At 31.2% G+C, this 14744-nt stretch overlaps 2 protein-coding genes across 7 annotated transcripts in view; one reads left to right on the top strand and one right to left on the bottom strand.

Moving 5' to 3' along the window:
* The first annotated feature begins 373 nt into the window (after nucleotides 1-373).
* LOC105233521 (dnaJ protein homolog 1) lies at nucleotides 374-3013 on the top strand. 2 transcript variants are annotated; one of them, NM_001319787.1, is given in 2 exon segments: nucleotides 374-590; nucleotides 1201-2894. In NM_001319787.1, a coding segment is annotated over 1 exon segment (1038 nt). In that variant the 5' UTR covers nucleotides 374-590; nucleotides 1201-1245; the 3' UTR covers nucleotides 2284-2894.
* A 7528-nt stretch (nucleotides 3014-10541) lies between these two features.
* LOC105233520 (protein still life, isoforms C/SIF type 2) overlaps nucleotides 10542-14744 on the bottom strand; it is a 326314-nt gene continuing 322111 nt past the window's right edge. For all 5 annotated transcript variants that reach the window (XM_049457988.1, XM_049457989.1, XM_049457990.1 and 2 more), the window contains exon 23: nucleotides 10542-13422. In XM_049457988.1, coding sequence (XP_049313945.1) covers nucleotides 13340-13422 — 83 coding nt within the window. In that variant the 3' untranslated portion in view covers nucleotides 10542-13339. The remainder of the gene's footprint in view (nucleotides 13423-14744) is intronic.

Raw genomic sequence — 14744 nt, 5'->3', positions numbered from 1 at the left:
ACATCTCCGATCACACCCCTCTTTTTAAATCATATTGCTTATCTGGTTCTCTCATCCACTCATATATGTATTTAGGTACGTGTAAGTGTTCTCTACCAGAAAGAGATACAATATCTTTTACTTATACATCAAAGCGAACAGGTTGCTTGTGCCTTACACATCCCTTTATGTTTAACCATTTTCTAATCTATTTAAATTTTTGTTTGCTGTAAAAATATCTTTCAAAAAATCAAATCAGTTTCTCGAACGCGCCCGGCTTTATCAGCGGAATGTCGTTATAACGAAACGGAATGTGTGAGAAACGTCAATTTGATCTGGAACATTCTAGAATACGTGAAACAATCCCTCTATAAATAGGAGTGTCGGTTGGCGAATGAGCGCATTAATAAAAGAACATTTGAAAACGAAACATCTTATTGCTGTTATAGCAGGAAGAAGTGAAGAGGAGTGAAATTAAGTGAAAAATTATACAAGAAATCGTATTGTAAATCTAGTTAACATTTTATTATTTGCTTACAAGTTTTCGGAATTATTTAAAATTTGAAGTGCAGAAAATTGAATAAAAAGCAACGTAAATAGTGAAACTGAAGGTAAATACACGTATTTGTAAAAAAAAAACTTGTATTTAAATGGTGTACGAGACAAAGAAAATGTAAAGGTCAATAATCGGGCAAATCTTATTGGAGCGGTCAACTTGTTTATTTGGATTGTAAGCGATTTCCTTATAAATTAATAATCTGAGGGCGTTATGGGATTTTTCTTGAATTATCGATGAAATCACTTACGACAAATTTGGAATTGTGCCCCTCCAACGCGTCAGCAACCCACAAGTAATTTTTTTTTCTTATTGGTAATGGCGGTATGTTTGTTAAAGCAGGACAGACTATGTTAAAATAACCGTGCAAATGTACTAGAAACTTGTGGATATTGTAATAGGAAACAGTTGGCAAAAATTTTGTTTCATTCATGCAAACGTGACCGTCTATTAGTTTTCAAAAGGGAATGCTTAAAAACGAAATTCTAGAAAATTCTTAATTGCATATGTAATTGGGTAAAGAATTAGCAACTTTTTGGGTGCTGTCGTAAAAAATTGCGTATAAATAGTAATTTTCTCGTATGCCATATAAACAAGTATAATTACATTAATATAATGTATTAAAGAAGTATAATCAAAGTAACAAATTTGTTTTTATTTTGCAGTTTTCAAACCAACACGAAAAATAGTTTCTATTCATTTCCAACAAAATGGGTAAAGATTTCTATAAAATTCTTGGCATCAACAAAAGTGCCAATGACGATGAAATTAAAAAGGCTTATCGGAAACTGGCGTTAAAATATCATCCGGACAAAAATAAGACACCTCAAGCAGAAGAGCGTTTCAAGGAGATTGCGGAGGCATATGAAGTGCTTTCAGATAAGAAGAAACGTGACATATACGACCAATACGGTGAAGAAGGCTTGAAAGGCGGTGTGCCTGGTGGTCCCAACGAACAGGGTGGTGGCAACTACAGCTATCAATTCCACGGTGACCCACGTGCCACTTTCGCACAGTTCTTTGGTTCGTCAGATCCATTTGGCATTTTCTTCAGTTCAAGCGATCCCAGTCGTATGTTTGGAGACTCACAGAATATATTTATGTCCGGTGGCAATGACGATGATATCTACACGCAAATGGGCGGTGGTGGTGGTGCTTTCCGTTCACAATCATTCAATGCACAACCAAATCGTAAACGACAAATACAAGATCCACCAATTGAACACGATTTATATGTGTCGCTGGAGGAAGTCGACAAAGGTTGTGTAAAGAAAATGAAGATTTCACGTATGTCAATGGCGACCGGTCAACCGCGCAAGGAAGAGAAAGTACTGAACATCACGGTGAAACCCGGTTGGAAGGCTGGCACAAAGATTACCTTCCAAAAAGAAGGCGACCAAACGCCCGGAAAGGTGCCGGCTGATATTATTTTCATAATACGCGACAAACCACACCAGCTGTTCAAACGTGAGGGCAGTGATATCAAATATAATGCACGCGTTAGCTTAAAAGAGGCGCTGTGTGGCACAGTAGTGAAAGTGCCAACGTTGCAAGGTGATCGGATAACATTGAATTCAGTGGGAGAAGTAATTAAGCCAAACACAGTGAAACGTATACCTGGCAAAGGATTGCCCTTCCCCAAAGAACCAACAAGACGAGGAGACCTCTTAGTGGCGTTTGATATTAAATTCCCCGACAGCCTGCCGCCTGCAACAAGAGAACTGCTAGCAGATGTATTACCAAACTAAGACCGGGGGATGGATGGGATATGAGGCACTGCGCAATTGGGCTGTGCTCAGCGCCAATAAGTTGTCCTTAGTTATATATTAAGTTGGGCGGGTGTCCCAGGGGGAATTATGAATGGGTTGAAATTTGTGTACACATTGTTGTGCAGCACTTGTAATTGAGGAAAGAAACTGGAATTCATACATTGTCAGTTTATACTATTTAGGTTATATTAAATTAGTTAAACAATGTTTATTTTAATTTCTCCCTGTTGCTATTAGATATACACAAGTTAGCAAGAGCTAGTAATATTTGTATATTAGAATTATTAATAATTAGTTGTAAGATTAATTTAAACAAAAGGCAAAACATTGTATAGCAAACAAATATGAAACATGTCTTAAAAATCACGACATTGTGTAAGATTTGTACATACATTCAAAGTTTGTAAACAACATTGAACCACCGCACCTCCAGCCCACAAATTGATAGCGGTCGGCTTTAGTTAATGGCTGGAGGTGTTGTGACGTCACGTTTTGTAACACAATAAGCATCAGCATGCTAATGAAAACATTGATAATGGAAAAAATATACCTGGAGACTGATGAAGAAAATAAATCTTTCGAAAATTAAAACAAATTTTAAATAGCGCGTTTTTTCTTTACTTAACTGATTTGCAATAAGTAATTGCTTTGTAAAATTTTTGTCTTGTGAAATATTTGTTTTGTGTAAAGTTTGTTACAAGTGCAACATTAGCTTGGTTTAAAAAAATTTACATATCCTGTGACTCGGTCTTCATGGTTTAGGTAAAAAAGTGCGAAGAGCGAAAACGATGTACGTTTTAGTACATACATATGCGCATTTGTGTACGTATGTGTGCAAGCATGTTTTTTTTTTTTATAGATGTTTCACTATACTTGAAAGAACTAGTATAAATATTGCTAACAGTGTTTTATTTGTTTACCTTTTGCCGCTTTCTAAATCAGTTTTAACAAATTGACTTTACTTCCATTTTTCGGCTGACTTATTTGTATTAATCCATAAAGTATTGCAATAAATTCAACTAAATAAATGAAAATGTATTTATTAACAAAAAATGTTGTTTGTTTTTGTCAATTGTTTGATATTGGTGTTGTTGTAGCGGCAGAAAACTTACGCCAAACATATTTGTGGAATGGTATTGAGTTGTCAACACTTGGCTGTATAGATATTCGGCTGTTCCGTGTTTCTAGGTTTGATTGTCGTTGGAATGTGTAGTACGACGACTCATCTTCGACCTTCAGCGTATTTGTTTTTTGTGGGTTATTGATTTCTTTTTAGAAAACTTTTTTATTTGACAACAAATCTTCAAACAATTTGGTATGCATTATCTTCCACGATAACACTACAACCACTGCCACGCAAACTGAACGCTCAAAATCAAGTTCTTGTATGGAAAACTTTTTTGTTTAACAAGATAATTAAACGAAATTTGGCATACATTATTATTTAAGTCAATGCTATAATTTCTGAAGAAATTTTTCAAATCGAACTACTATAGCATATAGCTGCCATACAAACTGACGTATCAAAATTTAATTCCTGTATAGAGAACTTTTTTATTTGGCAACAAATCTTTATAAAATTTGGCATGGATTATCTTCCAAGACAACGCTACAATCTCCAATCAAATTGTTCTGATTGCACCACTATAATATATATGTAGCTGTCATACAAACTGAACGATAAAAATCAAGTTCTTGTATGGAAAACTTTTTTAATTGACGAGGTATCTTCTCAAAATTTGACATTTGTTTCTGCCTAAAGTAGAGCTATACTATTTGAAGACATTTTCTAGATCGGAGCACTGTAGCATATTGCTGCCATACAAACTAACTGATCTAAATGAAGTTCCTGTAAGGCCGTTCCTACAAAACCAGGTTTTTGTAAACGGAAGGGAACCCGATTTTTATCCCGCCGAGAACTGTCAACTCGTCAGCTTTCTGCCGCTACAACAATAACAAGTTCTTGTATGGAGAACTGCTTTACTGCTTTATTTGTGAGTTTTGTCTTAATTCTAGGTTATTGTTTGTTGTTTTGCGTTGCTTGTTTGTTAAATCTAGATTTTTTTTATATGGAATGTCATTGATTACCGCATACTTGCCTTTGCGATTACGTAACCCGTACTCCATACCACCAATGCCAGCGAATTTTAAATGAAACAGCAGATTTTTTTTTTACATTTCTTCAGTGAAATTTGCAAATTAACTTTGCGTTTTTATTTTTATTTCCAGTGTATTTGATCATTTTTCGAAATTTTTTGTTGTTGCAAACAATTTCATATTCGTACTTGAATTCTGTGTGTGTGTGTGTAGGCGTGTTTTTCCTGTAATTTGTGTATGCGTGTGTGTGTTTTGCTGTTGACATTCGCATTTTGTCATTTTTTATTATTTTTCGTGTTTTCTCATTTAGTTTTGTTTTCAACATGCTTTCGTTTTCAAATTTAAATTCAATAAACTGTTGTTTGTTTGCGTGTTTTTGTGTGAGTGCATGCGTGTGTGTGTGTGTTTGCTTTTGCATTTCAAATACTTAATTAAACAGTTTCAATTATTTAATACATTTATTTGCTCGGTAATCATTCATTTCGTTTCAATTGATTTACAACTATAATATTTGTTTTTGTTTTTTTCACATTTGTTTTGTTTTTAATTTCATAAAATTCAATTATTTTTTACTTTTTACTTATTTTTGTTTTTTGTTTTTTTTTTGCGATTTCTGTTTTTTCGGTTTTTGTTGTTGCTTGTTTAGTTGAATTTACCTTCATTTGTTTATTTATTTATTTAGTTTAATAGTTCAATATGTATATAAACGAAATGCAATTGCGAATTGCACTTTTGTTTTTGTTTTTTGTTTAAAAATCAATCAATTTATTAAAATACATTAATTGTGTGTGTATGTGTGTGTGTGTTACTTAAAAGTAGAAATCAATTAACCATTTACTTAAAGCTTAAATACATATACAATATGTGTACATACAGCTGTATATGCATGTACTTATGTAATATATAAATCATTATGTATGCTTGTCTGTCGTTTATCGACCGGCTGCGCGAGTTATCGATTTGCTTAACGGCGTTTATAAGAAAAAACATTTTTCTTTTTGTAAAAATAAAAAAGTTCGACTACACAAAACAACATATGCTTCTATGTATGTATGTATGTATGTATGTAGGTGTGTGTATGTACTACGCAACAATTTATTGTTCTTCTGCTATGTTGTTGTTGTTGTTGTATTAATATTGTATGTAAGTATGTATGTATGCACTTAGGTATATATAAGTAATGTATAAATTACGCTTTGGTTTATTCGCTTTTGTTTTTTTCTTTTTGTTGTTGTTATTTTTATTTTTTTAATAAATGTTCTATGTTATTGTATGTATGTATATTTGTTGATAAACTTTTGATTTCGATAACTGAAGGCATTCAATTCACATAAACTATATGTATGCATGTGTTGTATGGGTGTATGGGTGTATGTGTGTTTGTGACACACAAAATTATCATTAAAACAATTTCACTAGATTTCGCATTCATACGTCGTTACCTTGTGTTTATTTTTTGTGTATAACGGCATGTATGTAACTGCGCTTATTTATTATATAATTTATTTATTTGTTTTAAATTTTTATTTATTTGCTTGTTTGTATGTATTTGTAATGGTGTTTCGTATATTGAAATTGCACTAGAATCGGTAATCGCTTCAATTTGATTTATTATTGTTTAGTAATTATTTGTTTTTTGTTTTTGTATTTGCTACTTTGTATGTGTGTATGTAATGTATTGCCTCTGCTATGCCACTGTGCCTCCCTCAATACTCTCCCTCACCATCCCTCTCTCTTTTTCTCCTTTAAACTTGCTCCCTCCCTCTCTCTCCCGCTCACTAATACTTTCGGTTTGCTAAAATTTAATTTAATTTAATTTTTTTCTGTTTGCTGTTTTCTGTACGCTTATGTTTCACCAGACATACTTATTAACGGTACTTGTTTTGGTATTTTTTTCTAAGTTTTGTGACGTGTATTTAAACGTTATTTAAAAACGAGTCTTCATTGTTCGTCATTTGCCTGATTTTGGTTTTTGTTGTTTTTTCTTTTATTTTGTTTTTGTAATTCACCTTAAAAATGCTACATTTAACAGTAATTAGTTGCATTAATTTATTTCGTATGTTTCCGTGTGTGTTTGGTTGTTGTTGTAATGATTAAATATTTGTTTTTGCTTTGCGTAATCATATTTCTGTCATGTGATCTCTCTGCTTCCAGTTGAAATGAGTAAATAATTCAAGAACCGTTTCATTGTCCTACGTGCAAATTGTGAGGTTAGTTTTGTGGTAGCTTAGGTCATTTTTGCTAGCTTCTAACATTTTTTTTTAACAATTTTTCTAGGAAGTTCAAACTTCGCGCTCGGAACTTGAAGCCAGGAAAAAATTGCTAAACCCGTAAGTGAAAAAAGTTGGCACACAACTTCTCTTGGCTCGGCACCAATTTCTTATTTTCTCCATTAACAGCTAATCTGAGAGCCAATATTGTAAAAAAATACACTCTGCAGTCTTTAGAAACTTTAACTGTGATCTCTTCAGCTCTCCTTTGGACTAATGTAGCTGAATTGATAGCTTTACAAATAAAACCATCAGAATATCCTTATCCTTCATTAAGTAGAGATGAGAGTTGAGCTTATTATAGTCCTTTAATTAAGATAGGCTTTTAATTCAGTAATTCAGATAAATTTCGCTATACTCACTATGAAGTGGTGGTGGCGAAATATTCTAACGAGCACTATCCAACAACTGGATTCAAGCTTTCCGATCATGGCAGCCTTTTCTATGCTTAATTGGAAGCTGGAAATGTGCTACTCCAAAGCGCATTCTCCTTCCGCGCGGTACCCAATCATTCTGATACTAGAACGGCGATACTAGTATTGAGCTCTCTGACTGACTGTTCGCTCAACACCAGTGGAGAGATTTTTCGGTTGCTCATCTCTGGCGTCAAGTTAAGTAATTCATATTTAGACTGGTTTGGGTGTCTGGCAAAAGCGCATAGAACTTGCTGTGGATTGAGAATGAATAGGAGCCTTACGGGCTACTTCCGTTTAACTATTGAATGGTTGAGCCTCAAGCGAGTTCAACAAGTGCTAGTCAGATATCAGCAATTGTGAGATCGCAAGGTACCTGCGGCCCAGGTCTCCCATAAGAGTGGGCCCTTTGCCCTTAGTGAAGTTCACCTTTCATAAGTTATATGAGTTCTGATTGGACACTGGCCGATTGGGATTCATGCGTTAAGATTGAACATTTTTCAGGATGTCGGTTGCATACGCTGTCTGGAATAGGATGAGATAGAATCATAACAACACTTCCTGTACGTCAAGGTTCAAATACCGCAGATCTCACGTATTTAGACATCCCAGTGGTAATAGAACTCAAGTACCTTAGCAGATTTTTGACATGTTCAAGGCACTTTGTTGAGAATTAATAACCTCTAATAGGAGTTCTTTCTGGGGCTTCACGGTAGACTGTACTTAACATTTCAAAAGTGATCCCTACCATCTTGGGAGATCAAACTGGTCTCAAATGCCCACATGAGATCATGAGACTGGTTTCAACTGCTGACTTGCGACGAAAAAACAGTTGAAAAATTGCAGCTTTACTTTTAATATCGGAAAAGTTTAGTCCGCAGGGTTGTGTGGAATAAATAATGAACGTAGACAATATTCGCACAATTTCCGATAAAATTGTTTGCTCCGTTCAGTTATAACTACAGACCAGAGCTTATTCCGAAAATGGTTTAGTTTTTTCGGCAAAATAAACAGGGTATACCGAAGCGTTACAAGTATTATTGTTGGAATTTTGAGATATCGATTTAGAAAAGTACTTCTCACTATCTGTGGTATTGGTTCTAGTATAATTAATAGAGAGACCATTGGTTTTTTTATAAAACTCTTTGAAGCAAAATTTCAGGGTAACGGTCGATTTTTGATAACAGATGTACAAAGTGAAAAGTGGATAGGAATATGAAGCTTGTTTTTAGTATCAGGAGTCCAAAATTGTTAGAGGCTAGGAACAAATAGTCTTGAACTATTGTAGACAACTGAATCTGGAGCAGTGTTATATAGTTAGAGATTCAGTCGGCTCCTTTTGGCTTCAAAATTCGACGATTGGTTTGTCTAGGTTTGGTTCGACGACAATAAGAAACGTTTTTTTTAATTGAATTCAAATTTGATCTCACGAAATAAGTACTCGTTTTATGGTAACTCCTCAAATACTTTTGAACTGCATTTTCATAGAAATTCATTTATGAATCAAATCGCTTTGACATTCTGAGAGCAAATTTTGTTAGCAACCCCTGATCCTGAGCGTAGTTCATCTATTGGCAAAATAGCGGCCTATTCGACATAGAATTCCTAGCTTTCTTTTGAGCAACCTTGTTGGTAAGTGACATATTAAAGATTTTTTGTTTCTAAGGCTCACTTTGACGACCATTTCTTCTCTGTTTACAGCTTGCTGAAAATATCATTCACATCTGCTTTACCTAACTATGATTTTGGTTATTGTTTCTCTCAAAAAAACATTTATGTATCCAATAGTTGTTAAGATGGTTTGATCCAATGCTCCAATTACCTTTATGTCAGTTCTTGTTAGGAACCCCTGATCCAGAGCGTAGTTCATCTTTTGGCAAAATAGCGGCCTATTTGATGCGAAATTGCTAGTTTTTTAAGCAGCCTTCTTGGTAAGAGAAATTTTAAAAATTTTCCCTTTCTAAGATTCACTTTTACCTTGATCCAGAGCTCAGATCACCTTAATGTACGCTTTTGGCAATATATCTTCATATTAGTTGTCGAAAATTCCAGTTTTTTGTTTTCTTTTAGTAAAACTTCGTAGTTTTTGCCATTATTTCATGATTTTTCTTCCTAACTAAGGCTTATCTTCCATGCCTGCTTCTGCTCTGTTTACTTATTTCATGCTTTCCCGCAATTATCAAACGTATTTTTTTATCACTTGCTGCGCCTAAATGCATACCACAAAAACTGCAAAAATCACCGTAGGACACGTAAAAAATGAGAAAAATGAGGAATCTCAGCAAATTCGTAAATTCGGAAAGTGTTTTGTATGTAAATATGTAAGACCTTTCTGCATGTAACAGTTACTCGTTGAGAGTAGCGAGTAGACAGCGTGTAGACTAATGTTGCAAGTTGCATTATTGTTTAAATTTCGTTTGTTTACGCTTTGTTTTTTTTTTTTTTTGTAAAAAATGAAACCAAATAAATTCAAGTGTTGACGTTTAATAATTTTCCATTTCATACGTTAGTGGTCTTTTCAATTTACTAATTTTTATTCGTTTTGCCTTAAACTTTTATTTTAATTTTTTTGTGTTTGTTTTTGCTATAATTTTACTGCTTTCAGTACACACACAACTTTGCAGCATTTAATGTCTATTGTTTGTTCTTGTCTTTGTTTTTGTTGCTGATTTCGAAATTCAATTTCTTTCAAGTTACAGTTTTGGGTGTGTCTATATTTCTATTTACGCGTGTATGTATGTGTGTGGGTATTTTTGATTTTTTTTGTTTCTTTTAAACTTGGGTTTAGGATGTGGAATCTCAAATTTCCTTGGTTTTCGTTTGCTTTGCTTTACTTCAACAGTTGAACGTCAATAGTTTTGGGTTTTTAATTATGCTTTTCATTAATTTTTTAATTTTTCAATTAAATTTTTTAATTAATTTTTTAATTTTTCATTAATTTTTTTTTAATTTTTATTTTTCATTAATTTTTTTTTTTAATTTTTATTTTTTAATTTTTCTATTATTTTTTTAATTTTTCAATTAATTTCTTTCATTTTAATTTTTATTTCTTTAATTTTTGCTACTCACTGCCTTTGTATGTGTGTTTGTTGTTGGCGTATCAGGCTCGTTAGCATTTTATTTGAAATCTTTTATCAATTTTTTCTAACTTCAGCTGTGTGTCTCTTTAAGTGTGTGTGTGTGTGTGTCTGTATCTTGCAACTTTTTTCCGTTAATTTAACATTTTCCTAATTTCATTTGCCGTTATGAATGCTCTAACGCTATTTTTTTGTTAATTCATTTAATTTTTCGTGCTGCGAAAACTTTTTACCGTTATTTATTGTTACTCACATTGAGTTTACAGCTTTTTATAGCGTGTTTGTGTGTGTATGTGTCAGTTTGTTAATTGAGTTTAATTAAATGAAACGTTTGCTCTTATAAACATTTAATAAAAAAAATGTTGAACTTTTTTCTATAATTTTAAATGTTTTTTTGTTTTTGTTTTTGTTTAAAACTTAATATCGAAAACATTTGTTAAGCGTGATTTTCTGTCGCGTGCTCTACTTTCATCATTATTTTCTCCCTTTTTTTGTTGTAGTAAATTTATTAATTTTTTTTAATAGTGTCTATGCATTGTAATTTAATTAAATTTGTTAGTTACATATTAATTAATTAATTTGATTTAATTAAAAACGTTTTCCTTTTCGAAATTTCACTAATCTTTTGTTTTTCTTTTTATGCTTCTTCTTCTTTTTTTTGCTGCCTCCTTATTAATTTATTTAATTAATTAATATATATGTATGCATCATGAAGAATCGCATATCTCACTGCTATACTGTTCTATAATTTTAGTTTTTTTTTTCAGTTTTCGTGTCTTAACTCTTTTGTTTTCAGTTTTCTTAAGCATAAATTTCATATTTTTTTTAACTTAAGTGATTTACTTATGTAATTATGATTTCAGTTTTTTTAGTTTGCCTTAAATTACTAAAATTTCACAACATGTGAATTTGCATATATTTTCTAAATTAATTTTTTTTTTAATTTCAATCATGATTTTTGGTCTTTCCTTTTTGTCTATATTTTTTGTGTCTATTTTTGGTTAATGTTTTTTTGCATATTCTGCTTTTGAGCGTTATGCTTTCTGCGGTCTTGTTCGTTTGTTGCCTTTGTAATTAGCTGTTTGTTTGCATTATTTGTATGTTTTGAGTTATGTCATTTTTCAGTTAATACTGTCATTTCGCGCTTTAAGGCCAACATTTTGTGTTTTCGAGTGACTTTTTGTCATACAATCAATTTAATGCAAAGTGTTCTTTATACCGAGACGGCTATGTGGACAACTTCGTTTTGGTTCGTGAACTTTTGAAGTCACTGTATCATAAGTAATGATATTGCTATTAATTTACAATATTGTTCAAGAAATTTGTTTAACTTTAGTAGACATTTTCGAAGTGAACATACATTAAAAACATTTCCAAAACTTATTTAATTAATTTTAAAGTTGAATTTTTTTGATTCGAAAACGTTTAGAAACTTAAAAAAATATACTTTTTGTGCATTAAACTTGTCTTACAGACTAAATATAACGCATTCATGCTTGACTTCATATTTGCTACGAATTAATTGTTCATTTTCGAAAATTTGAAAATTTGAAAAATTTAATAATTTTGGGAATTTAAATTTTTTTTTCGAAATTTCAGTTAAAAGTTTTCACTAAGAAAATCTGATTATCTTCATCTTGCGGGATACGTCTGAATATTTTAGCTGATGTTTTACAATTTTCGAACCCAAAACTAAGTTTTTGAAAATGCAAAAATCGGTAAAATGGTTCATACGTACAAGATAAATCTCCTTTAATGTAGCTTGATTTTCTTTCATAACTGATCTGGCTTTATTTTGGTATAAGCGCTCGGCTTTAGAAGAATCCAGATCAGTTGAAAAATAGCTGAATTATCAATTCTCGAAAGCTTAAACCCATTCTTTGATAAATAGTAATACAACATGCCAGAAAACCATATAACCAGGCATAAGTACGGCTTCAAGGAATTCGGTTAGTATTGAGACGAAGAAATGAAGAACGGAATTGGGTTTATACTTTTTGATGCAACTTTTTCGAGATTATCTCTCTTTATACAAAACCCCTCCAAAATTTTTGAGTTTTTTGCAGTTTTTCGGGAGAAAGTTGCTTTTCTTAAAGTTTTCAACATTTTTTTTTAAATACACAAAGTGTAAAGTGCTTTTAAAGTTGCTTTAAAATTCCAAACTTTTTTAAAATTTCCAAATTTTTTTTTTCGAATATTTGATTTTTTTTCGAATATTTTCGAAAATGAACTTTTTTCAAATGCACAAAGCATAAGGTCCTTAAAAAATCTTTAAAACTTCCAACTTTAATTTTTAAATTTCAAATTTTTTCACGAATATGTATATTCGAAAACAAACTTTTTTTAAAATACATAAAGATTAATGTATGTATATTTGAAATATCTTTAAATCTCCAAACTTCTTTCAAAGTTCAAAATTTTATCTTCGAAACAAATTTTTTTAAATACACAAAGTTAATATGTTTTTAAAATATCTTTAAAACCCCAAATTACGTTTTCGAATTTCAAAAAAATTTTCGAATATTTTCTAAAACAAACTTTTTATAAAATACACAAAGTATAATGTGTTTTTAAAATATTTTTAAAACTGCTAACTTTTTAAAATTTCAAAATTTTTTTCGAATATTTTCGAAAATATTTTTTTTTAAACAAAACAAAATGTGTTTAAACAATTTTAAAACTCTAAACTTTTATCAAATTTCAAAATTTTATTTTCGAATATTTTCGCAAACGAATTTTTCTTCAAATTTCAAAAGTTTTTTCGAAAATACTCGAATACACAAAGTTTCTTAAAATTCGTAATTTTTTCAACTTTCGAAGTTTATTCAACTTTAAAAGAATTATTTTCGAATATTTTGCGTTTTTTGTCCACATCTTCGTCTCGGTTTCAGCAATTACAATATGTTAGAGTCAGTACATAGTACAATAGTAGTTATCGCTTGTGTTAATTTTGCGTTACAATCTTTGTGTGTGTTTTCAATTTCTAATCAGATTTCGGCTTTTTGTTCTAGTTGCTAAATTAGTTCACATTCGGTTTGTATGTTTTGTTTTCAGCTTTAATGTTTTTCTAGTTGATATATAGACTGTGTATTTTTGCATATTTGTGGGTTACGTTTTGTGTTCGAAATTGAAATTTTTGTTCATATTTTCAATTTTGTTCATTTGTTCTTGTCTTGCTTTATTTGTTCGCATCGTCTTTGCGCGTTGTCGACTGTGCATCGCCTAAATTAATCATGTCTCGTGGTTTCCACACCGGGGACCCTACAATTAAATGAAAGAAAAGAAAAGAATATGGAAATCATATGAAAAAAATGCTTTTGAAATTTTTTGATTTTGTATTTGCATTAATTTTTTTGTGTTTTTTATTTTTTTTTGGTTCGCTTTGAGCGTTTTTAAACGATTGTCGATTTTTTTCTTTATTTGTATGTATGTATTTATGTAAAATATAACTTACAGAGCATAAAAGTAAATTTTTGTAATTTTTTTTTGGTTTTTATTTTGGCAGGGAGATGAACGAGTACGAGTACGAGAGAGTGGTAGAGAGGTGATAGTACTTAGATTTCGGCCAATTGTTATATAAATAGTTTATGAGCAGTGAAATTCGCAAAAGATAAAATCAAATAAAAAAATCGCTTATAATACACATATAGTTTAGTTTCAGTTTTAGCTATTCAAGCATATCATTTTTAGTGCATGCAGTTTATTTATATTTTTTAGAATTTTTTTGAATGAAGTTTTTATTTATTTTTCAGTGAAATAAATTCAGGTGTTATATAAATGATTATTTTTTGTGAATCGAGATATATGATATTGTCATTTTTGATTTAAAGTTTCCAACAATATGCAATCGAGTTGAATATTTTCTGGTTTTTACACTCGTGTGCAATATTAATGCACTTTTTTGAATGAAAAATCAAAGAAAATTGTTTACTAAATATACTTTGAATCGTAAATCGTTTCGAAAATTTACTAAGAATTTGGTTTACAGTTTCAAAACTCAACTCGATTTCATTATATTGTCTTGTTTGCTGTCTCAAGCTATAAATGTTAAACTTTTGACAACATCCAAGTGGAATAAAAATTTATTTTTTTTTTAATTTTCTCTTGGGTAAAATGTTGACATCGCTTGCCTGTGCGCCTTACGCATTTTCAATGTACGTTTTCTTAATAATTTGTGTAAGAACAAGTTATTTACAGTGTCTTCATATACTACAAATTACAGCCAATTTTTTTCGTAAAATTTTTTATGCCAACATTTTCCATAAGTTGTTTTTTTTTTCTTAAATACTTTTGTAAAATAACTGAAATAAAAAATGACAAATTTTAATGTAAATTAATTTTCAATAATTTGTTTGAGGTTATGGTTCATGAAAATTGAATAAAATACAAGTAAGAAATGAAGCTGTCAGTTAGAATTGTTGTGACAAAAAGATTGTCAGAAATGAAGCTGTCAGTCAGGATTGTTCTGACAAAAAGACTGTCAGAAATGAAACTGTCATCCAGGGTTGTTGTGCCAGTCTTTTGGAGAGTTTTTTTTTTACATCTAAAGCAACTTTCAAAACTGATTGTGCTGCAAAAGTAGT

The sequence above is a fragment of the Bactrocera dorsalis genome, chromosome 5 (genome assembly GCF_023373825.1).
Source record: "Bactrocera dorsalis isolate Fly_Bdor chromosome 5, ASM2337382v1, whole genome shotgun sequence".
Taxonomy (NCBI): domain Eukaryota; kingdom Metazoa; phylum Arthropoda; class Insecta; order Diptera; family Tephritidae; genus Bactrocera; species Bactrocera dorsalis.
The sequence above is the reverse complement of the archived record's forward strand: the minus strand, read 5'-3'. Positions and strand labels throughout refer to the sequence as shown.

Bases quoted from the DNA above. Each gene is read 5' to 3' on its own strand.
- LOC105233521 (XM_011215628.4), top strand. From the start codon at position 1,246: ATGGGTAAAGATTTCTATAAAATTCTTGGCATCAACAAAAGTGCCAAT.